This window comes from Telmatherina bonti (genome assembly GCF_933228915.1).
Source record: "Telmatherina bonti genome assembly, chromosome: 13".
Classification (NCBI taxonomy): domain Eukaryota; kingdom Metazoa; phylum Chordata; class Actinopteri; order Atheriniformes; family Telmatherinidae; genus Telmatherina; species Telmatherina bonti.
In genome coordinates, this window is record NC_136611.1 from 8,553,623 (window position 1) to 8,577,755 (window position 24,133).

Here is a 24,133-nt window from a genome sequence, read left to right on the forward strand (position 1 = left end):
CAGCTGATGTTCCTGCTGGTGGGTCAGCACAGAGAAAGTGCTGGGAGGATCTGGAGAGAACCCACACTGCAAAAAATGTCCCGAGCGGGACTTCAACCAAAGCTTCAAATCTTCCTTTTTTTTTAAAACAAATAACTTGTTTAGCAGCTACATAAGTTTTTTCACTCTTTCTATTTAAATTAAACTGCATGTGTACTTTTAAAAGAAGATTAAAACCTTTTTGATTGGAACATTTCTTACAGTGGAGACGCAACAGCTGACCCTGGACCAGCCCACCTGTTACCAAACTAAGTTGCTCAGAGTCCAGATGCCCCCCCCCCCCCCCTTGATGACTCACCGTCTTTTTAATAGAGAATAACTCAGAGCTTTAAGGCTTACTCACTGATGTCACAACACGGATGGAACAAACAAGCCAAAAGGAGAAAACCTGATGATTTCTGCAGTAACTCGGAGCGTGTGTGTCTGGTCACGGAGCGTGGAGCAGGACTCCAGTGGCGCTGAACAGAGGAGGATTTTATGCAAGTTATGTTGAGCACAGACTGAAGGGGAAAGTTAATTAGCATTTGTGGGACAAGTAACTTATTACAATTAAAAGTTTGCACGAATTCATGCGTGGATGTGTGAAAAATACTTCTTTTAAATAAGTGCTTTTATTTCCAGGTCCTGAAATGAGGCCATAACAAACCGGGATGATAAACAGCAGGTGGCATATCACAGAGTCATTACTTATTTCACTACAAACCCAGGAAAAATGCAAAAACATGGTAAAACTCCAACAGGAATTACGTTGCAGCCATGAGCTGCAACTAAATGATCTTTATGAAATGATTATCAGGGACATCCAGGTGTGTGTTCACATAATGCCAAAGAGGAAAGCCATCAGTAAAAGACCCTGAGAAGCACGTGCTGCGGCTCATAGGAAGGGTTGTGAAGACATTTCCAAACAAAATGCAAAGCTCAGAGAAAGTACAAAAAATCTCAAACCCTACAAACCTAAGTTAGTATGTTCATATTAAATCTGATAATAAATAAAAGACTAAATGAAAATGGTTTGGAAACATTGCAGAAGAAACATGGCAGCACGGTTTAAAGATGTGTTGTGTAAGAATTACTGACATCTAAAAATGGCACAGAAATGACTTCAAATGCAAAAAATAGTTGGAACTGGACGGTAGCCATCAGTGGCCAAAATTCTTCAAGATATATATATATATATATATATATATATATATATATATATATATATATATATATATATATATATATATATATATATATATATATATATGTGTGTGTGTGTGTGTGTGTGTATATATATATCTCAAACAGTGTTCTAGCAAGTATCAATTTCCCCTCAGAGATAAATAAAATATCTTTGATTTGATAATGCTGGTACTGTAGTTTCATAGTTCAGAGCTTTTTCACTGCACACACACACACACATACACACACACACTTGTTTGTCCATTCAGAGCCACCGTAGTGAAAATGGTGGTACAAATATTGCAGCGGCCATGCACATGGACCCATGAGAAGTAGATATAAATGCTCGTTCTAATAGAATAAAAACACAACCGTAATTTTAGTAAAGTGATCGGATATCAGTAGATTTTTTTTTTTTTAATGATAAATGAACTTTTTTGTAGATTTTGTTTCACCCTTAAGTTTGCAACATTTAATCTGCCACGTCCTTCAGAACAGATGAGACCAAGGTTGGGAATGTTTGGTTATAATGCACAGCAGCATGATATCTCATCACCTCATAGTGACTGAAGCATGGTGGCGGTGCTGCTGCTGGACCTGCACCCTGCAGTTACTGAGCGGACCGCCGTAGCCATGTAGTCAGGGGTCAAAAGTGATGTAATTCACAGAACAATGATCCATAAGATGACCCAGTCCAGGTCCAGGTCTCACCCTGAAATAATGTGCATCAACCTTAAAGAAGCTAAAGAAGAGGCTGAAATTCCTTCATGACGTGAGACAGAAACGATTCCATTTGTAAAGGTGGCTCCACTAGATGTTGAGTCATGAGGCGTTAGGTTGAATCTGGCTGCTATTTCTGTTCTTACACAATGACAGTAATAAGCAAATTGCTGAGCCGAAGATTTCAGGACCTGGTAGGAACCAAATGGTCGTATTATGTGTGTTCATGGATTTTTCTCTTTTACATGACTGCATATGATTTTATTTTTGCTTGTTTAGACTTAAAACTGGGATGGAAATGCATTATTTAACAAAAGACTGGATCAGTATTGCTTTGAGACCACGTTATTTGGATTTAAATCCCCCAAATTAGAATAATACAAAACACATCTAAGTTTTCTCTTCATGTTTCATTGCTTGATACATTTTATCCAATATGTATTTACCTCCAACAGGACTCCAGTCACATTCTGTTCATCAAATAATCATCATCTTACAATGCAAATGCATATTTACACCACAGTAATTACATGTTCAAACTCTTTTTTTTTTTTTTGCACAAGACACTGCTGCAAACTTGACATCTTCAGATGGGTACAGAGGTCCCTCCCCCTGCACGCCCATCTTCCTGCACGAATCTCCCCCAGAACACAGTCAGCACTGGTTGAAACCAGCCATCATCACTTCATAGTTCACAGATGACTTCTGGTGCCAAGTTCTTTCCTCTTCCAGCCTTATATTTCCCTCATTTGTCCAATTTAGCTGACATTCAGGGAAATGAGCTGAGTGTTGAGTGCATAGAGAGCAGTCATTCAGGCCTGGAGCTGTAACACAGACAGGATGATGGATCGGAAATGCTTCACAAATATGACTCTTAATTATAAGCAAAGGCTGTTTTTGGAGTCAGAATTTGAGCAGCCTGAAAATGAACTTTAAAGGAACAGTCTGACATTTGAGGAAACGCACGTAATTTCTCTGAGACGGCCATCTTCATCTAGAGCAGAAAACCATATCTCACCTTCCAGGTAAAGACACAATGAGGTCGTTTGGTTTAGTTTTCCAGGCCTCACCACTGCTACTGCTCAGCTCGGAGAAACGTCTGAAGAGTCCGGTTTGGAGTTGTTCTGCTGTCCACATGCACACTTCACAGCAGGACACTCTCCACATGAGACTATCCTGCACGTCTTACGTTCCCTCTGGTGTACGTAAGATGATGGATAAGTATTCACACAACTGGAAATACTTGGGAATGCAACCTGGGTGGAGAGCACTAAAGGCTGATCCACTAGCATGAGACGGCCAGACGGGTCTCCGTTCTTCTCTGTAACGGGTTGTGTTAGTAAAACAAACTCACCGTGCTAATGGAGCAGTAGAAAGCAGCTGTTGTCAGCACTAACGTTAACTTTTTCATTATTTTTAGTTTTCTCTGCTGTATTTATCCACAGCCTTGTGTTTCAGCCTCATTTCCACGTGTCTGAGTTTGCATGCTAATCCGCCATTAGCCCCTTCCTCCCTTTGGCAATCCCACTATCTCAAAATTTGATTTTTTTGAATTAGATTTTGGAGAAAAACTGCACTGATTGTCAGGAAGTTAGATGAAAAGTAGCGGCTAAACTAACAGGCAACATCACGAACACGTTGAGGTAAGAACTTTGTGCCTATAAGCTGCTGAGTCGGCAGTTTCGTGGCATTTGCATAAAGCTGCACATCTGTTTTCACGTCTTCGCTCTGCACCAGCTTTACTACTCTTCTTCCATGTGTCTTCCATAAAAATGGACTGGAAAACTGCTACAATGAGCTTTTCAACCACTGCAATGAAGATCAGTTTTATCTAAAAGAAAATGCATTTTTTTCCGCTGACCATGAGGGGACATGGTGGTAATCCTGTCCCACAGACGTGTAGAAACGAGGTTTAGGTAGAAAACAGCTGACTGAGGGAGCAGAACATGTCTGAAACTTTTATCGGTCCATCTGATCTGTTAGTGCTTACTGTGTTGGGACATGCTGTTGTTATGTGAAGCTGTCGGCTGAATCTGAAGCATTAACAAGGAGACGATAATTCCAGAAGAACGGACGTCTTCTAACGTCACTTTTTTTCTCTCTCTCTGTTTCCATCAGTAACAGCTACTAGAAAGTGAAAAGAACTATCTGAAGAGAATTGAAGCATTTTTCAGGCGATGGCATGACTGGAGAAAACAGCACGTGCATTTCCCCAAAATGTTCAACTTTTTACTTTTGAAAAATTCGGACAAGCTGTTTTTTTTTTTTTTAAACTATCCAGGTTTTCTCCCACCTTTCTGTTTCTAGTCACACGTACAATAGCAACACCCAAAAATAATTCACAACAAGTAAACATACGTCACAGCAGTATAAACTATAAACGGACGTTGTTGCATAGAAAGATCACAACTAAGGAAAAAACAAACCGATAAATTATTAAATAAGTTATAAAAATGTAGGCTGCTCAATGCAAAACCAGTTTGTTTACAGGTTTGGTTCCAGTTTAAAAAAAAAAAGCAAGCAAGTTCATAATTAGTGTTCATCAGTTTTGGTCGTTTTACAGCCAGTTCTGTAGACTATAGACCCCCCCCCCCCCCCCAAATGACCTATTTGACAAAAACACATTGTGTGTCGACATCCGAAGGAGAGATAAAGTAAAATAAAGAGAGAAGGAGAGATAAAGTAAAACTCCTACAATAAGAAGGAAAACAATTAAAAAATAAATCAAGTGCTTCACTAATAAAAAAGTAAATGATAAGGATTTTCTTAAATCAGCATCAACAAACATCTGGCTCACATCTGCAGGTTTACAGGAACTTCCTCTAGTCTAACAGCGGACGTGCTGCTTCCATCGCTGGATGCTGTTTTACACAGACTGACATTTCAATTCTTTTCCACTTGATCACAGGATAAATGAATGTAACATTTGAGCTGACAGGCAGTTTACTTGCCGTCAGAGCGCCTACGCCCTGGAAACGTTTCTTCTCCACCTTGTGAAGTGCTGAGATAAACCTTTTCCTGATTCCTGATAACGATCCCCGTGAAGCCGTTTGCAAACACCAGGATCAAACGGCTCAAATGTTACCTCCATCTTTATTTTTCTCAGCGTAAAATCTGGGTCATGCAGGCCTGAACAAGGACGGTAAATATCCGACTTCCTGTTAAACTTGCATCATGAGCTGGAACCACGATGAGCATCAAGTCATTTCAGTGTCTCAGATTTTTTCTTAGGCATTACGAACCATCAATAACTGATCGAATATTAACTTTGAAGCTGTTTCAAATAGTTTATGAGGATAATTTGATAGGCTGAGTGCAGACATAACAAATTAATATTCTGGAACGAGGTGGTCGGGTAAATAAATACAAGATGAGTTTTTCACTTAATGCCTGAAGATGAACAGTCTCGGACGGTTCCTGCTGATGCGACTGAATGCAGAACAAAACAGCGTCTGTGTGGACAGAAAGAACACAACTGCCTCAGCTGCACCATCGCATGGCAGCCGCTTTCCTCCCTTCCCACTAAAACACACAACTATCTGCCTCTCATCGTCCTCTGAGAGACTAACGCCTGATTTTCTTGCGTCTGTTCAACGAATTGCTGCGGCTGCGGCTGCGAGTCCCAAAGATGGAGTTCCAGGACGAGCTGCGGCTGTAGCTCCTGTAGGAGGAGTAGCTGCGGCTGCGGCTGCGGCTGATGCTGTGGATCGGGCTGCGGCTGCGCGTGAAGAGGCTGCTCCAGGACGACACGCTGCTGCAGCGACTGCTCGACGAAGGGCTGCGTCGGAAATACGGGATGGGCCGCTTCCTCGCGCTGTGCAGACCCAAAAGAAAAATGATGCAATGAAAGACGGAAGTTGCACATTTCAGCAATGTTCCTGCAGAGACAATCTGCAGAAAGCTTTGTGTATTCACATCTGTGGTCATAATTCTGACATTTCCTGATTTAGGAGGTTGTTTTCCAAATTAAGCAGGTTTTAAAGCTCCCTCACTAGAACTTTGTCAGCCGGTCCATGTTGTGTTTCATTGTGTAAGAGAGGAGACATTATGAGCAAACAGACATCGGTGCAAAGTATCACTTCTTACAGAGAATCCAGCTGAACTTATGATATAATAAAGGATATAGAAAGGTTAAAAAATACTGGAAACAGGCCTGATATTTACAGTTGTTATAGAATTACCAGTTAACCTGACAGGTAGAAGAGAAAACCCACCTAAAGCAACAGGAAGGACTTATAAAGCTCAGAGTCAAACTGGAAACTTGCTTTTTGCAAAGCAACATGCAACTGGACAGTTGTGTAATCCTCCTTGTCAGAGATGATTTTTGACCTTTAAAGTAAAACAAAACCTGTTGATCTTTAAGATAAAAATCTGCATCTTAAACCGTTCTTGTCTGCAAGCTGCACCTTAAAGGTAGAGTATGTAAGATTTTCAATATTTTCTAAATAAATTAATAAAATAACTACAATCATAAGTAGATAGTTTTTTTTTTTTTAAACACGTAGGTTCCAGTCTGTCCATATTTGATGCGTTATTAAATTACAAATTTAATTAATGACAAAGACCCTTCTTAAATGTTTGCCTGCCAGTAAAAAAAAAAGTGCTTTTTGTCATTTGTCATTAATTAAACTTGTAATTTAATAACACATCAAATATGGACAAACTGGAACCAACATGTTCAAAAACTATAATTATGATTGTAGTTGTTTTATTAGTTAATTTATTTTGAAAATATTGAAAATCTTACATACTCCACCTTTAATGCTGAAGGGAAACGGTTAGTTTTCTGCTGGGAAAATGAGCAGCAACAAAGCATCTCTACGTCCTGCTGATTAGTGGGGAAGTTGTTTACACATCTGTCTCCACCAGCATTCAGTAAGAAATCAAAGAAAGTTAATAGTTCATGTGAAGCAAGCTGTGTTGTCAGATTTGGCTCGTTTCTTTTTGCTGGCTCTCCTGTGACTTCAGAGCTGGCAGTAATCTCATCCTCAGCCCGAATGCTTTTAGCTGAAGGCTAAATGTCATTTCAAAGTTCAAATCAACACGAGGCCAGCAGACTGTTGCTGCTTTTAGCAAAAAAATGTACAATGTAAAAAGAAATAACCAAGATAAGAGAGCTGCACCTTGTGATCCGACGTGCCTCCAGGTGGCTCGGTGAGTCTCTCCTCCTCTTCTTCATCGGAGAGTAAGATTTGCGTCTTCGTCTCTTCCCACCAACCTTATGTGTGTGTTTTGCATCTTTCTCTCTGGAGTTCAATGGTCTTTTTCTCTCTGGCAGTCTGAAGAAGTAGATGGAAAGCTTAAATTTTCCCTACAAACTTATCAGGAGATGTTTGTTCTCATGTATCTCTAAAGGAACGTAAGCAGCAGCTGGTGGAAAGAGTCACCTGTCAGCACTGTATCTGGAGTAGCTTCCTCTGGAGCTCAAGCTAGCATCGCTGCCTCTTCGTCTCACAGCTGATGAAGTACTTGGAGAGTGAGAGTACGAACTGCAATGAGAAAAATACATAATTAACAACATAGAATCATTAAATTTTACTGCAAATGAGCTGGACATTAGTAATGCACCACACATTAGCTGTACTGGTTAATATGTCAGTCAATTTACCTGCAAGACGACAGCGAGGGGCTTCGAGAGTAGCGCCCCGAGTATCTGGAACTCCCTGAGGATCTGGTCCTGCTCCTGCTGCTAGATGACCGGGTTTTCCTCCGCCTTCGGGACAACCCACTCCGCCTCTGCTCACAGCTGCTTGTCTTTGGGGATTTCACATCCTCTACCTGACAGGTTATCTGCTCGCTGCAAAAAAATACAGCACGATGTTTCACTGGTTCGAGCGATGAATCCCAAACAATTCAGGTTTTTTCTTTTCTTTTTTAAAGCAAAAATGATCTCATCTGCTCTGATAAGATACGTATTTCAAAGAGAGTATGAACAAGACTGTAATTCCTGAGGAAGCTCTCCTTCAGAACCCTGAACGCAACATTTACCTCTTGCTGTTTGAACCTAAAAGCGGCGCCGACAAGCAGTCCTCCCCATAAGGTTTGCAGGAGGACGCGTAGCTGGTCACAGAGTTTCCTGAATCCGAGGCATTGTCTCGGTCAGCAAACGGCAGCTTCTTTGGTGACGCCAGACGTTGACAGAGGCTCCTCTTGTACTCTGTGACACTTGCCCGAGAAATACCAGTTTTGCTGGACGGAGGTGATGACGTGTCATTACCAGAATCGTAATCACGGGGACCTTCAACGCGACTTGATAATCCCTGAGATCCACTTCCACTTACGACCTCGCTTCCAGGCTTTGGAGGTAAAATCTGCAAACAGACAAACAGGCTGCAGCTTAAAACCAGGCTTTTTTTTTTTTTTTTACAAGAACCTGCAACCTGCTTTGATGCACTGTGCATACACTAGTACAAAGGTACATATTCCCCAGAAAACACACTGAAGAGATTTCTCTGTTTTTGTTCTCAGTATTTTTTTCCTTGGGACAGAAAGCTTTGAAAAATAAGACATCATGCAAATCTGAAGCATGCGATTAACCTCCACAGAAAGCCTGAACTCAACTAAAAGTAGAGAAACAGACAAACTATATCTCGAAATAAAACAAACTAAGGTCTAACTAAGACAATTATATGAAAAGAACAACAAAAGAGCAGAGAAGAAAGAAAAACTATGCGTGGGGAGATCTACTGGCTCTATCTGGAGTGAAGAGAAGAAGAGTAAACAATAACCCCCATCGAAAAGCCTCATTTAAAGAATACTGAACAAACATCACAAAATGGGTTTTATGTAGAAATGAAAAGAATTGTAGACAAAGAGAGATCCCATCAGTCTAACTAAGAAAGCCTTCAGAACAGGACAGATGAGCTTATTTTCCCCTGGAAGAATGAATAATTAGCCTGCACCGACCTACAAGTAAATCCCTAAATCTGCGGATAGCAGCGACTTACCAATCAAGATTTCCTCCTTAAGTAGGTAAGGTGTAAAAAAAAAAAGGGGAAGAGCGGGCAACATAAGTGCATCATTAGAGTCGTAAATGACATGAAAAAGACAATAACCCTCTCTTCAAACCCAGAGCCAGATAGACTTACACTGGAATGATCCTTCACTTTCCTCAGACGTGTGTTACTTTGGTGTTTTCGGGAAGCATAAAATGCTGTGTGTGTTTGGGTGTGTGTGCTGGTAAATGGAACAGGTACTGAATTTAGACTTTTTTATTTTTTAAAAAAAGACAAGAAAGTGACTCAGTAAAGGTTGTAATAATGTAACATCTTTCCGCAAGACATTACGTCATTATCTAGTTGTTAAGGCCCATTTATGCTCGACGCAGGAGACGAATCTGAGTAATTTGGTCCATTTTCAAGGGGCTTAGCTACACATCACGATGCAGAAAATGGAGGAATACAGATGGAAATTGGTGGGGCAGTATTGATAACTGACACGCTACCAGCAAAAGAAACAACCAGAGAAGAAGAAGAGAAGCAGGAAGAAGATGATGCAGAAACCGCCAAATAAAAAATACCAGAAGAATATGAGAAAAAATTGAGTAAAGGAAAACATTTTGTGGTTTTACTTTTCTACTTCTGCTGTTTTTGGATGGTTGGAAACAACTTCATAGCGGTGCATTACTGCTAGCAACAGGCGCTAAACCGTGGAAGTGGACTCTGAACTCTGCGCTGCCCCCTAGTGGAGGGACTGACTCAACAACTACGGCAACGTAGAAGGCGTGTGAGGGCGGGAACCAAGCAGCAACCTCCGGCGGTTAAAAGTGAAGCCTATGCGGAAGAGAATAAAACTGCAGTTCCCCCTTCATCCACTAGGGGCTGCAAAACAGAACAAATCCCCATAGACTCCCATGTTAAAAAAGCCAATTTCATGGCAGAAATAAACATGTTAACAGCCTGGTTCAAACATCCATTTTCGGTCTATAGGTCAGGTTTACCTTCATGACAACTGTAGGGGGAGTGAATTTTTTTCTAACTCGCCCATTTTAAAGTAATTTAATCTCGAAGTTCGTCATATTTATGGGCGTGTCCTTCTGATTGACAGGTACCCAATCTCCCGCTTCAAGTAAGAAGAACATAGAACAACCGCGGTTTTTAGCCGGTTAACAATATGACTTAGCTTTAGCCTGCTTACCTCCATTAGCTGGTTTGCTCCCGTTATCTCGGGGTTAGCTCTGTTAGCTTTTAGCTACAGCAAGCTTGGAGTTCGCTTGATGTCAATCATCCACCATAACGCTAACGGCTGCCCTCTCAGCTCCACCTCTTTGCCCATATTTGTACTTTCAGGGCAGGACGACGCGCATGACGCTTCCAACATGGTGATGGTAGGAACCGCCCACCGAGCTTCAATTCAGCTCTTCAGAAACCTATGGGTGACGTCACAGAGGCTCCATCCATCTCTTTATATACAGTCTATGGCGGGAACGTATGGCGACGATGGAAAGAATCGTCCTCATTTCTGTACGTAACAGAGCATAAATGGGCTTTAAGTCAACACATCTGTCCTCTATCAGCTGCATCGTGTGGAGTTAAAGTTTCACATACGACTGATGTTTTCCTTCAATGTCACCTCAACATATTTCAGCAAGGCAGTGTTCAAGTTAAGTTGGCCTCATGGAGTTATTTTCTTTTCCTGTTGCTGCCACTGCTGGTCTGAAACCCGACAAAAAGAAAAAAAGAAATTTGTGTCTTTTCTGTCCACTCACACCCACCTCTGCAGTGTGATTGCTTCTCTTTTATTTTAGGTGGCAATTCACAAACAAAGATTATACCTTATTGCCTTTGTAATTTATTCAGCAGATAAAACTGGTTCAGTAAAAATAAATTCTCAGTACCCAGGTCTGAAGTCCTCCTGAAATTTAATGCCTAGCATGACTCAATATATGGATTAATTTATTGAATTTCAATTATGAACCTGTGGTGTGTAATCAAAAACATTCCTCTTTGCAATTAGCATAACTTAATGATTGCTGTGGAGAAATTAAATATATTTTATGCTCCAACAAGCAGGAGACAATGCAGTATTTAAAGGGCTCTGAACATTTCAAGGGGAAAAAAGAGGAAATGAATCTTCAGTCGACAGCTAGATTTAAAGCCAGCTCTGCGACCGCACGTTTAAAGCCGTCTAAAGAGAGTTTAGCGAGGGAACTGGCTCTTATGAACAGTATCACGTCGATCAAAACGTTCAAATGTAAGAGCGTGAATTAAGAGATCAGACACAAAACAATCTGATTCAGTTCTTAAACCACAGGAGCACAAATAAAGAAACAAAAAAAACCAAACAAACGGTCTCTACGCTGGCGGAGAGCTCAGTCCAACGCTGAGCTGGAGGCTGTGCTGCAAACCAGAAAACAGCAAAACAAATGTTTCAGATGTAAAACTGGGATGAACCCAGCTGGGAAATGTTGGCACTTAACGCATTTCATTAGGGTCATAAAACAAGATTAAGGATTAAAATGCATGAAAAAAATTATTTTATTGCAGTAAAGGTTTGCAGATAGTTTCCATTTTGTCATGGCAACACGTGGCTGTAGGTCACCAGCAAAAGAATCGACTCCTAGAAGTCGGGATGCTTGGACTGGGTTTGACCTTTTAAGGCAGGGATGTCAGAATCTAGTCCTCAAGGGCCAGAACCCGGCAGGTTTTTGTCGTTTCCCTCCACCAACACAGCTGATTCAAATCAATGGATCCAGCAGCTTCTTGTCAACCTGTTTGAGTGTCGGCCAGGTGTGTGTTGGAGCACAGAGAGAACAAAATCCTGCAGGATACCGGCCCTCCAGGACTGCAGTTTGACACCTCTGGTTTAAGGTATCAAAGTTAAACTTTTAAATTAGATCCTAATTCACACAATGAAGACATCATTGCAGCCAAGTGTTAACGCGAAATCTCAGATATTATCGGCTGACATAAACATTAAAATGCAATATAAGAAATGATCAGTATTGGTTTATACTTTTTTAATGACAATTTTTACACAACATGAACATATTATATATTAAACTGTTCAGTTAAGTTTTCTGTAGCTCAAAATGCCAAAATATAGGGGATGTCATGTCAGTTTTCCAGATAGTTTCGCTTGTTTGCCAGAACTCACTCCAAAAATATCAGTATCAGTTGATATCGGTGTTAGGAATTAAGAGCTGGTGTAGGAGCCATATTATAAGACATGAATGTCTGTGAATATGCTGATGTGTGCAGGCTTGATTGGCACTTGGGTGGAGGGTGTGTCACTTTGGGTGTGAACGCACACATTACAAATAGTTGCACTCACCTGAGCGCATCGTTTTTGGCTGTAAGGATGCAGAAGTGGGGTGAGCTCGGGAGTAAACTTTTTGTTGACCACAATTAGATGTTTTTGATCTGCGTATTGTTTGTTCTTTGTAATTTGTTTAAAGTAACTATAAAAATAAACAAACGCAATAAGGAGAACATACATCAATATCTCCCGTGTTTAGCCTGCAGCGGCTAAGTAGATAATGGCGTTGGACAGTTAGCCGCAACAGCTGGACAAAACCGTTTTATTGAATATCAATAAAAAAAGTCAATATTTAATATCCCTACTGTTAACATAACCTAAAATTTTTGTTATTATTAACAAGTATTATTATGATAAAAGTCAAGTTGATCTTTAAAAATGCTTCACACTGGAAACGTTCTTCTCTCTGTGTGCACAGTTGTCACATGTTGGATCCTCAGGAAACACTTTGGTTGGTGGTGGTTTGTTTGTCAGCCAGTTTAAGGTGCTTTGTGGGTTTTGTCTTTCCTGCTAATGTTGCTTCATATTTATGAAAACAAGTTGCAGCACAGCCTCCCTGCTTGTTGTCTCCATTTTCTCACACTGTATCTGAAGGATTTCTGTAAATTTTGATGAGCCAACAGTTGCACTCGTCTTTGATGCCATTACATGACAAAAAAAAAAGCCTTTCAGATTGTGGCTTGACTTTTTTTTTTTTTATTTTTATTAATACATAATTAAATTAGTCAAATATTAGAAAAATTTATTTAAAAAAGTAAACAAGTGATGCTGGTGATTCATTCCTGACAGTAATAAAAGTATTTTATCACTTCATTTTCATGGTTTTGCCTTTACATACTGTGATAACACCTGAAAATTCATACAATTCTGAACTTCAACAAAACTGTGCAAATTATTGCTGTGATTTTAATTTAAATGTGACATAACTTCTTAACGAAAACATAAACAGAAATAATACAAACACTCCCACATTATAAGTTTAGCTGACAGTTTCTTTTACCTAGTATGAATATACTTAATGGTCACAGCATGATAGAATGGCTCTGAGGTAAATCTTTTATAAAATATGCTCAGATTCTGGTTAATTTGATGAATATTCATCAGTTAGAGGACAGATGTCTTCTACAGCTGCAGGAAGCTTCAGAAAAACAACACCTTGTGTTTTAAAAGCAGACTAAACGAGAAAATTAAAACTTCTTCCTCAGTATAACCATCTTACTCTTTTATTTTAACACAACTGAGAAAATCCAACCCAAGCGCTGGCGGCATCCTGACAGTCCTAAAAAGTACTTACGGTGCAGGTTGAGAGGATGGAGCGATATTTTGGAGCCGTTTTACACACTGATTTGGTTGCACGTCTCCTCTTGGCGTCCGTGTGCTTGAGTTCTGCTCGGGTCTCCTCTCCACCAGCTGCCAGGTCTCCAAAAGCCTGATGAACCACAGACTTCTGCAGATGGTGTCTGCAGGAATATGATGCATTCACATTTGATAACATCATTGCAGCAGTGCTAGTTTGTCACGGCTTATGTAAAGCTGATGCTGTTTTTTATTCATTTACTTATGGATCTTGAGAAAGAAAATTTAATTTGCTGTGAAATCAAAGTTTAAGTATAAAAAATAGTTTGAGTTCATAGAAAATTCAGTTTTAGTTGTCTTATCTGTCAAAGCTGTCAGCAGATCTTTCACATTATCACAAGGCCGATGTATGTCTATGTTATTATAAATGAGTGCATTGATCAGTGGGGTGAATTTGAGGCAGTTTGCTGTGAGGTTGTGATAACGGCTGGCTGTGCCTGAGGTTGAGGAAGTCACCTCTGCCTTATCAGTCACAGCTGTGGTTTGACCAAGAACTCTGCAGGCACCTCCGGCCGATAAGATAAAGCGAGGGGGGGTGGAGGAGGCTCCTACCTGTCCTCTGTGGAGGATTGGCAGGAGGAGGTGTCCGACTCTGACCTCCGATAGCGTCGTCTCCGACGCGAGCGAGTGCGAGAACTGGAGGACAGAAGAGGAGCAAAGATGCAGATGGATGAGTGACGGACAGAAATAACTCAGCAGGAGCTTCAGTCTTTTACTGCTCTGTGATCAGATCAGATTCTGCTGCATCACAGCCAAGTCGTTTATTTATTTACATTTTACAAGAATTGTGACATCTTTAAGTTTTATGGGAATCCTCAGAAGCTGTTCTGCCGCGATCCTGCAGCACAGCGGAGCCACGCAGATCAGGACAAACACGGCAGTTAACGCATGCAGGTCAATATTTCACCTGATTATCTGAAATCCTTTATTCAGCAGGACAAATGCTTGTATAGACCTTTTACATAAAAGAAGCTGATTTAACCAGTTTTTTTTTGTTGCTTAAACACCCACTAAAACAAGCCAATTAAATTCTTGTTTGCCCTCAGTGCTTGGGGTGGGGGGGGTGTTGTGTATTGTTTTTAAAACTTGTTTTAAGCAGGGCTTATTGACGAGTAAAACTGCACATCTGTACGCAGATATAAGCATTTTACAGAAGATTAGATTTTTGGTGCTTTAATAGGATTATTATAAAAGTACAAGTTGTCTTTTACGGTCTCATGTTTCTGAGCAGCTACTAGTTGTGACTTCATGTTTCCTTCCACCTCACTGAGCTAAATCTCTCCATGTGTGAGGGTTTTATCGTTCTGTCTGTTGTTTTTACAGCCTTACACTGCAAAAACTCAGCCTTAAAAAACAAGAAAAAAATATACAAAAATTAGGTAAATGTTGCTTATAATAAGATAAATTATCTGCCAACACAACAAGAAAATTTGGCTTGTCAAGACTTCCCAAAACAAGTAAAAATACTCTTAAAGCAAGAGGAATTCTCTGGCATAAAAACTTACCTTTAAAAAAAAAAAAATAGGCATATGTGTACTCAATTTCAGATTTTTAATCTTACTTAGATTTCAGTTTTTGCAGTGTACAACTCGGTACAAGTCAAATCTGAACGTGTGTTTTTCATCCATATCTTCATGACTTGGGATTTGCAGGTACTGAAAAGTCCATTTAATCTTTCTGTCATCATCTTCAAACACTCCTCAGTGTGATGCAGGATTTCTGGCCGAATCGGTGACACAGTCATGTTCAGCAGAACACAACTTCTAATAATGACTTCCACAATGTGCAAAAATGATTCTAGTCTCATCTAACAGGGCCAAATGACTCTTAGTTGTCTCTCAAGAACACGTTATTAAAACGGTCTGCTCTCTGATTGTAACTTATCGCTCTCCTACTGGACATGAGGAGTTTTCTGCTGCTAATCTCATAATGTAGATCACATTCTTGTGATTTCTCTGCTGTCGTAGAAAGCAACATGAATAATCTGCAGATGACGTGATGTGAAATGTTGGGGATGTCTGACAAAAGCAGATACCAGAAAATATTATCTTCTCAATTTAGGTAATCTCTTGAATCTGTGGTTTTGGTGTTTGAGAGCTCTCTCTGTTTGAGATCCTGATGCCGAACGCTACAGTAGCAAACGGAATAATGGACCTCAGAAGGAGACTTAAATAAACAACTCTACTCTGTAAAGCCGGATGTATATAAGAGAGAAAATGTTTAGTTATTTTACATTTTATTAATTTTTTTCTTCAGAAAATGATAAACAGTCTGCATAATCACTGGAGGCAACATTCAACCGTGAAGCCTGATTGGACCTTCTGTAAGCTAAAAAAAAAATAAAGAAAGAAAGAAAATGGAATATTGATGCGTATTTTCAGCAGTTAAAGTCCAAAAAACAAGACAGAAGTTATATTTTCATACATATATATATATATATATATATATGTATATATATATATATATATATATGTATATATATATATATATATATATATATATATATATATATATATATATATATATATATATATATATATGTGTATATATATATATATATATATATATGTGTATATATATATATATATATATATATGTGTATATATATATATATATATATATATATATATATATATATATATATATATATATATATATATATATATATATATATGTGTGTGTATATATATATATATATATATATATATATATGTGTGTATATATATATATATATATATATATATATATATATATATATATATGTGTATATATATATATATATATATATATATATATATATATATATATATATATATATGTGTATATGTATATATATATATATATATATATATATGTGTGTGTATATGTATATATATATATATATATATATATATATATATATGTGTGTGTATATGTATATATATATATATATATATATATGTGTGTGTATATGTATATATATATATATATATATATATATATATATATATATGTGTGGACATTTTTATGGTAGAATATCATATCTCTTCTCTGTTTTAGTACAGTTTACAAAGACAAGCATATTTTCTCTGCTGTTCATTAACACCAAGTACATGCATATCAACAATATATTTTTTAAATTACTTATTATTATTTTAATGTTTATTTTCTTTACTTACTACTGACAGGACTCAATTGTTCTGGATTTTTCTGAGCGGCAGTTTGTGAAAAAGTATTGTGTGTCCCAGGAGTCTTTCTTGTACATGTGATCAGACCAGAAGTTTCCTGGACGGGTCCCTGGTAAGAACCAGTTCCCAGGGCCAGGAACCAGTGCTTCGGCAGTGGAAAAGCCAAAGAACTGGTGGTGCTAGTCAGGTTCTGGATCTGAACCAGCGGGGCCAGATATATCGTATATTTGGCCTTTTGACGTAAGGTTTTATGAAAGGATGAACACGATACCAGTATGTTGATTCATCTGAGCCTTAAAACCCTGATTGTTCAGAAAGTCAACATTTCCATGATGGTGTGACGAGTGATATTTGCATCCTTCCCTCTGTGTGCGTATTTGTGTAAAACAGGCGAGATCAGAGAGTAACAGGGATGGGAAAAGCATGAAAGAATGAAATGATCAGAAGAAAAGCTGGTTTGTGTGGAAGCTTGCAGCTACTGAACTCGGCCCGGTGCTTACAAACAACAACACACTCATCCAAAGTTGAATTACAAAACGCTGCAAGATCACAGCATGAAATTGGTTTCTCTTAACCTCTTTCACCCCCGTTTTTCCTCGTCTTTGTGGCTGAAGTGCTCAGTGTTCCCCTTTGTCAGGTTTTTTTTTTCACCCTTTAAAAAAAAAAATCCCTGAGCGTTGCACGTTTCTGCGTTAGCCCACCGTGCCCCTGTCTTGTGACATTTTTTTGTAAATCTCCTCTTTATTCCTCAGCTGTGAGTGTTCTGGAAAGGGTGGAGGGGCTTACCACAGGAGGAGGAAGAAGAGGGACAAACGTACATGATTGTGATACGATAATCACACACTGACCTTTTCTTGTGCTTGCGTTCATCCTTCCTCTTATGTTTTAAACCTGAAGAGCTGGAGGGATGAAAAAGTGCAGAATCATGAGGCGGAGGTGCTATATCGGACAAGGCCTGCACACGCACACACACGCACGCACACGCACACGCACACGCACGCACCAGTCTGACGACGAAGCATCTTACGGTAAGCACTAAGTGTTACAGCACATCTACATCGGCCAGCAAGCAATTTCTTCTTTTAAAAGCTCCATTTCATTAAAATGTTTGAGCCTTAAAGAACAAAGACTCGCATACACACCTGTGTTTTGACTTCTTTGAGGAATACCTGGAGTGTGGAAAAGACAGTTTGGGTAATCTTTAAATAAAACTCCCATCATGCTTCCATTTGTTTGATCAGAAATAAGAACTACCTGTGCCGCTTGCTTTTTTTGGAGCTCTTCTTCTTCTTCTTTTTCTTCTTCCTCACTGGGGAAAGGTTGTAAGAAGGAGACCTAAAGTAGGGAAAAAAAAACAAAAATAAACAACATGAAGTCCTGCACACATCTCTGATCATTTATTTCCAACAAAGCATCTCACAGTGGAGCCATCTTAACTTTGAGAACTGACCGTTTTCTTTTCCTCTTTCGTTCAGATTTCCTCTTCTTCTTCTTCCCCTTTGGACGAGGAAGGAAGTCTTCATCGAAGGAGGGGCTGGAAGCAGAGACCAAGTAGAAAAGATATCATGTCGTCTTTCATTCAGTGGAATAAAGTAGATCATTTCTGAGGTGCAAGAATTTAACAGCTGCTTTTAATATCCTACAATTCAACCATTTCAACGCATAAATTATAAATTTCAAAGGTTAATAAACCCTCATTGCCTTCAGAAGGCCGTTTTAGCTTCTTTCTCTTCAGACAAGTGAAGCTGGAACAAGGCGTGAACGGTGCAGTGGTCTTGTGTAGTTTAAAGATGCTTAAATCCAACAGTAATCTGGATACATGTTGATGAAATCAGTCCTCTTTTGCTTTATTTTGGATTTTACTTTTACCAGCCTTCGTCTGTTTATGTCCGTGTCATCTTTAAGGATCTGTATTGATGAGTCAGGGGTGCAGCATGTGGATCTGGACTCTGGGAAGCTCCAGTCAAACTTTGTATTAGCTGTTTAGTAGCTTTAACATCCTCTCTAAACACTTGTGCAGTAATACATGTGCATCTGTTTAAAGTGGACTAAAACTGTGGGGATGATTTCCAATGAAATGTTGATCAGTTTGCAGGTAAATTCAATCTGATTGCGTTAAGGCTTTAACAGAACCCACTTTGCCCCCGTGTATGTTCCTCTCCAAGTCCAGATCCCTCCCTCCTCAAAACATTTCTTTTCTCATGAGCCTATGCATAAAATCTGCATGGTAACTTAACTGATCTTGCTTTTAATTATTTTCCATTGAATTTATGATTTTATTGTGATTTTTGCTATTTGTTGATGTCTTTCATGCTTTCTTTACACCATCTGTAAAGCTTTTAATGTTTTATGTAAAGCACTTTGAATTGTCTTGGTGCTGCATAATAAACTTGCCTTTTCTACCTCCAGCTTATATGATGTGTGTTTTAGACAAGATTGGTGTGTGAATCAATACTAAAATCTATCACACTGGGCAGATGCACATCATGTAGAAAATTGCCTTTTTGTGGACATTTAGCAGCTTGTCTGCCCGTCTGTTTATCCGTCTATTCCTGTTTAAACTGTATTTATTTTTAAAAGATAATTTCCCTTCACCTGCTTCGTGCTGTATTGTAAGTATAAGTCATTCATTTTAATATATTATTATCTTAAATAATAAAAAACTTTATGCAAGTATGGTAATTTCTGTGGGTAAATACTGGAATGACATCTAACAAACACACAACTGAGAGGAATTTGGATCCCCCAAAAGCCTGTACCTGAGACTCTAAGGAGGGGGGAGGGGTTGGAAATTAGTCAACTTTCAGGTTCTATTTAATTTTCCATAAGGTTGCTGTTATTTGTTAAATGAAAAGAAAAGCGTTTATTTGTCAGTATTGTGTGTTTATTTAATAAATGAAACTGTCTGAGCGATGCAGGCGATCTGTTCTGTTTCTTGCATCACTCTGGAGAGCAGCATCTTCTCTAAAGGCAATACAGACATATTGATCCAAGTTTCTATTTCCTGCAGAATCAAGAACCATAACGCTCTTTTTTCCAGGTGAAGATCATAAAAACACACAGCAGTTATGAAATTCAGCTGCCTGTGTGCTTACAAAGACCAGAAGGAGAGGCGAAATCCCCGCATTGGCTTTCTGTGTGCTTCCAAATTTAAATATAAAACTCTTATTAAGTTTTTTTTAAAGATTCTAAATTATTCTAAAGGATTTATCTGACTTGTTTTGGTTTAAGTTCTCAGTAGCTAACATTTTATTCATTCCTAAAGTTGAGATCAACACTTGTAGAGCAGCATCAGTCAGCTACTGTAGTCACAGACAGCTGGCGTTTCGATACTTATCACTGCTGTTGTATTCTGTGTTTTTCTTTACTGTTTTGTTTCTTTAACACTGAAAATCCTTTTGAGCTGGAAACCTGTGTGAAAAGAGCTTTGAGTGGTTTACTGAGAGCAGCATCGTTTGTTTATCATGTGCTATGTGACGGGAAACAACGTTAACCTTATTTGTTAAAACTTTCTGTCCCTACATGAGTGTTTCTGCTTGTGTCTGCTGCTTGTGGCTGAATGCTTTTGGCCTGTGTTTGACTGCTCTGCTGTGCACAGATATACACGTAAACAGAACGTTAAAAGTACCGATAAGCGCCCAGAAAAAAACACCCCCCCCCCCCCAAAACCCAAATGTAAGTCGAGCCCTGATAATATTTATTTTTAAATGTATAACTTGTAGTTAAAATGCTCACAGCAGTGAAAACGTGTAAAGGGGGGCAAGTTATACTGAGCTGCTACTTTGGTTCCTCATTACCTCCGTCAAGGAGGTTGTGTTTTCTTTGTTTAGCAACTTTATGTATCGGATGGATTTTTATGATGGGTTGTTCTAACTTAGATTCCATTGAATTTAGGGAGTGATCTGGATCACCATCTGGAACCAAAGATTTTTCTGTGAGATATTGCCATTTTTGATTTGTGTATCAGTCAACATTTATTGCTCAGGGTGCTTGACTGAAATTTCCATCAGGTTTTACAAGGTATCAATGGTAGATCTGGATCCCAGCAAAAGGCTGGATAACCACCATCTAGAACAGGACTTTTTTTGTTTTTATTTCCTAATGAACAAAGATATAAACATGCATAAAACACCATAATGAAGCCAAGAAACTGCATTCATCGTCAATGAATCCGGAAACCTAACAGTGTGTCCGTATAGAATGAATGTAGGACTAGAAAAGATCTGCTTTATGGAGGTCTGCGCTTGATGAGACCTTTTCTAGTTTTCAAAACAAAATTACATTTAAAACATCATTTTCTTTCTGTTCTATTTTTGAGTAAATTTTATGCCATTTTAATCGATATAAAAAAAAATTCTGTTTATTTGTTCATCTGATTCTAATTGTTCAGATTTTAAAGCTCAAAACAACACAACTTATTCATTTCTGGGAGTCCCTGTTATCCTTTTGTTTGGGCTTAAGTATTTAAAACCAATAACTCCAGCAGAATGGCTGAAGTAAAATGATCTGCATGATTCATTGCTGGCATCACAAAACTGCACATAAATGCATCATGATTTTGTGTCAGAACAAACACGAGCGAGATTATCTGTGTGCCTTTTGGGATGATCCCATCACAAGATGAAATCCAATCTAAACTGGTATAAAGCACAAAACAGATGGAACGCCGGCAAACTTCACTGCACTCACAATCAATGACAGCATGACTGAACTCAAAGGGAGGATTTTAGATTAGAAAACCATGTTACATTTCAAATTAAATGTGCCTCCTTTACATGATCTGTGATGAGAGATTCATACTTGCAAATCATTTATACTTTTTTTTTTTTTTTTTTTTTTCTGGATGCTGTGTTCTGCTGAGCAAATTTATTTTGCCAAGGGGAACTTTTGTAGATGTAATGATCCCCTTGTATTTCTTGATTCTTATTTTATTTTCTTTTCTGTTCTCTTTCTGCCCCTTTCCTGTCCTTTCCGGTCGGGTCCAGCAGCATAAACTCTGTAATACAAGCTATTATCCAAAACAAATTGAAAAATAAAATAAGAATCAAATCATTTATACTTAAAAAAGAACTAAAACAGTTAATTATTTTATCTTTTATTATTCTTATGTGTATAAGTTCAGTTGTATGTGCAGATTTTACGGTTATTTACCATCACTGCAGAGTGAAAACCCAACATAAATATTCCTTTGTGGGATGATAAAGTTTAACTTAAATCTTGAAGAAACAAAGATGTTTTATTCAGGTTATTTCAGACCATGTCCACACGTAGCAGCATTTTTGTAAAACCTAATATCTTCCTCCTCTAGCCACTAAAAAAAAAAAAAAAAGAAAAAAGAAAAAAAAGAAAGAAGAGTCCACATGACTTTAAGTTTTTCAAACAATCATCTGCATAACCACTTTGTTAAGCATATTCATAAGCATTTCCATCTCACAACATCACTTCCACAAAGCCAAGCAGCGACCTCTGGCAGTTAAAAGTGAAGCTTTTGCAAAAGTGCATAAAAGGCAAATCCCCATAGACTCATGTTAAAAAGACCAACTTCACAGCAGAAATAAACATGTTTACAGCCTGGTTCAAAAATCCATTTTAGGTTTAATAGGTCAGGTCTACCTTCAAGACAACTGTGGGAGGAGTGAATTTTTTTCTAACTCCCCCATTTAAAAGTAATTTAATCTTGAAATTCTGCATATTTAAGTGCGTGTCCATTTGACTGACAGGCATCCGATCTCCCTCTTCAAGTAAGAAAGTAGAACAACCGCGGTTTTCAGCTGGTTAACAACGTGACTTAGCTTTAGCCCGCTTACCTCCGTAAGCTGGTTAGCTCCTGTTATCTCTGGGTTGGCCTGGTTAGCTCTTATCTACAGAATGGATAGTGGACAACGCCAACACAGTTTCAAGGACGTCGATGATGTTGAAAACAAAGTTCGCACGTGACATCATGGTATTTTTTGTCTCAGACAGTCACGTTTTTAATACCTGAAGCCATGGTTCTATTTGTCCACATGCAGACGTGCAAAGGGAGTCTTTGCAAATCTTTACTTTTTTTTTATTTTTTATAAATCAGCGTTTATGTGTAGATGACAGGCCAAATCAGAGAAAATATCTTTATTTTGTGAGATACCCTGCTATATGTGGACAAGCACTCAGACTCCTGTGAAAGTGCAAATGGTTTTTCCTTCTAAGCTGAGATGTTCTTAACCTTTGCCTCTTTAATGTGTAAGGTGTGACGTCATGATCACACAGAGGATGGAACTGTCAGATTCCATCTGTTGGACTGACTGATTGCTGTCCAGAAGTCCACTTGTTCTTCTCTGTGAACATGACTCATGTGGAAAAAGGAAATGAAAACCCTTAAAGTGGCTCGCTGACTGAGCCTTTTACAGAAGAAAAGATGTGCGAAAGAGCATTTTGAATGACTTTACAGTTGGCTCTGCGTGTATCTATATGAGGCTTTGTCATAATTTACAAAAATGATTGATTCTGATCATCTTATCTTTCATAACTAGCACTTATGATATATGTAAGTTTAGCCACAACAGCAGCAAGGCTAAACGTCTTGATAGAGTTGCTAACTGAGATGATTAGATTTAATTTTAATATTGAACTTGACACAGATGATGTGAAAAACCATTATTAGTCATGTTTTAAATCTTGAAAAACATGTGGCACTGAATCTTAAATAAGTTTTTGAATTTCTGATGATGTGTCAGAGCAAGAACCAATTCACTTAAGTTTTTAGCCCATAAATGGAAAATAACTTTAAAGTGGAAATGAAACAGTCAAGCAAACTAACATTATTTACTAGACCCAGTCATAATCTCATCGATAATATTTCAAATGTGACAAATATTAACATTTACAAAAAAAACGTAGTTTAGTTTTATCTTTTGTAGCAAGAGCGCCGCCATCTTGCAGTACCGTAAACGGTGACATCACGGGGTTGGCGGGTTCTTTGGCTGCGAGCTGAATGAATCCATTCTACCTAAAGCAGTAACACAATTAAGAAGAGTGGTACAATGGAGGACAAAACTGAAATACTGAGTGAATATAATAATCTCATTGCCTACGCTTTTGAGCCAGGGGTGAGTCAAGCAGTGATGAGGAGGGAGGAGGAAGATGAGGAGCCGGTGCTTCTCTATGGGGCGGAGCGGGTCGGTACTACCACCTGGTGTAGGTGTGGCTGCTGTTCTGTGATGCTCACAACAGTGTAGTCGATCTGCTGCCAAGAGGCTGACTTAGACCATGTCTTGCGCGGTAAATCGTGCATAACTGACGTCCTCACGTTTGGTTTACTGTGCGGGGAGGTGGACGTGTTCGAGGTGGCCATGCCGTCCCTGAAGGATGTCCGAGAGGAGACACTGGAGCGTCCGGTTAACAGCGGCTAACTGTTAGAAAAGCTAGCTAATGTTAGTAATCGCTGGTGGTTT

At 38.8% G+C, this 24,133-nt stretch overlaps 1 protein-coding gene across 1 annotated transcript in view; it reads right to left on the reverse strand.

Annotated features, from left to right (window-relative positions):
* Positions 1–5,487: 5,487 nt before the first annotated feature.
* The window catches only part of srrm4 (serine/arginine repetitive matrix 4), a gene marked incomplete at both ends in the record, with an annotated part of 74,619 nt that continues 55,973 nt past the window's right edge, over positions 5,488–24,133 (reverse strand). Inside the window, 11 exons of the mRNA XM_079252068.1 lie at positions 5,488–5,737; positions 7,047–7,202; positions 7,311–7,412; positions 7,532–7,720; positions 7,912–8,234; positions 13,475–13,640; positions 14,089–14,172; positions 17,546–17,602; positions 17,846–17,872; positions 17,958–18,038; positions 18,154–18,237. Coding sequence (XP_079108194.1) covers positions 5,488–5,737; positions 7,047–7,202; positions 7,311–7,412; positions 7,532–7,720; positions 7,912–8,234; positions 13,475–13,640; positions 14,089–14,172; positions 17,546–17,602; positions 17,846–17,872; positions 17,958–18,038; positions 18,154–18,237 — 1,519 coding nt within the window. The remainder of the gene's footprint in view (positions 5,738–7,046; positions 7,203–7,310; positions 7,413–7,531; positions 7,721–7,911; positions 8,235–13,474; positions 13,641–14,088; positions 14,173–17,545; positions 17,603–17,845; positions 17,873–17,957; positions 18,039–18,153; positions 18,238–24,133) is intronic.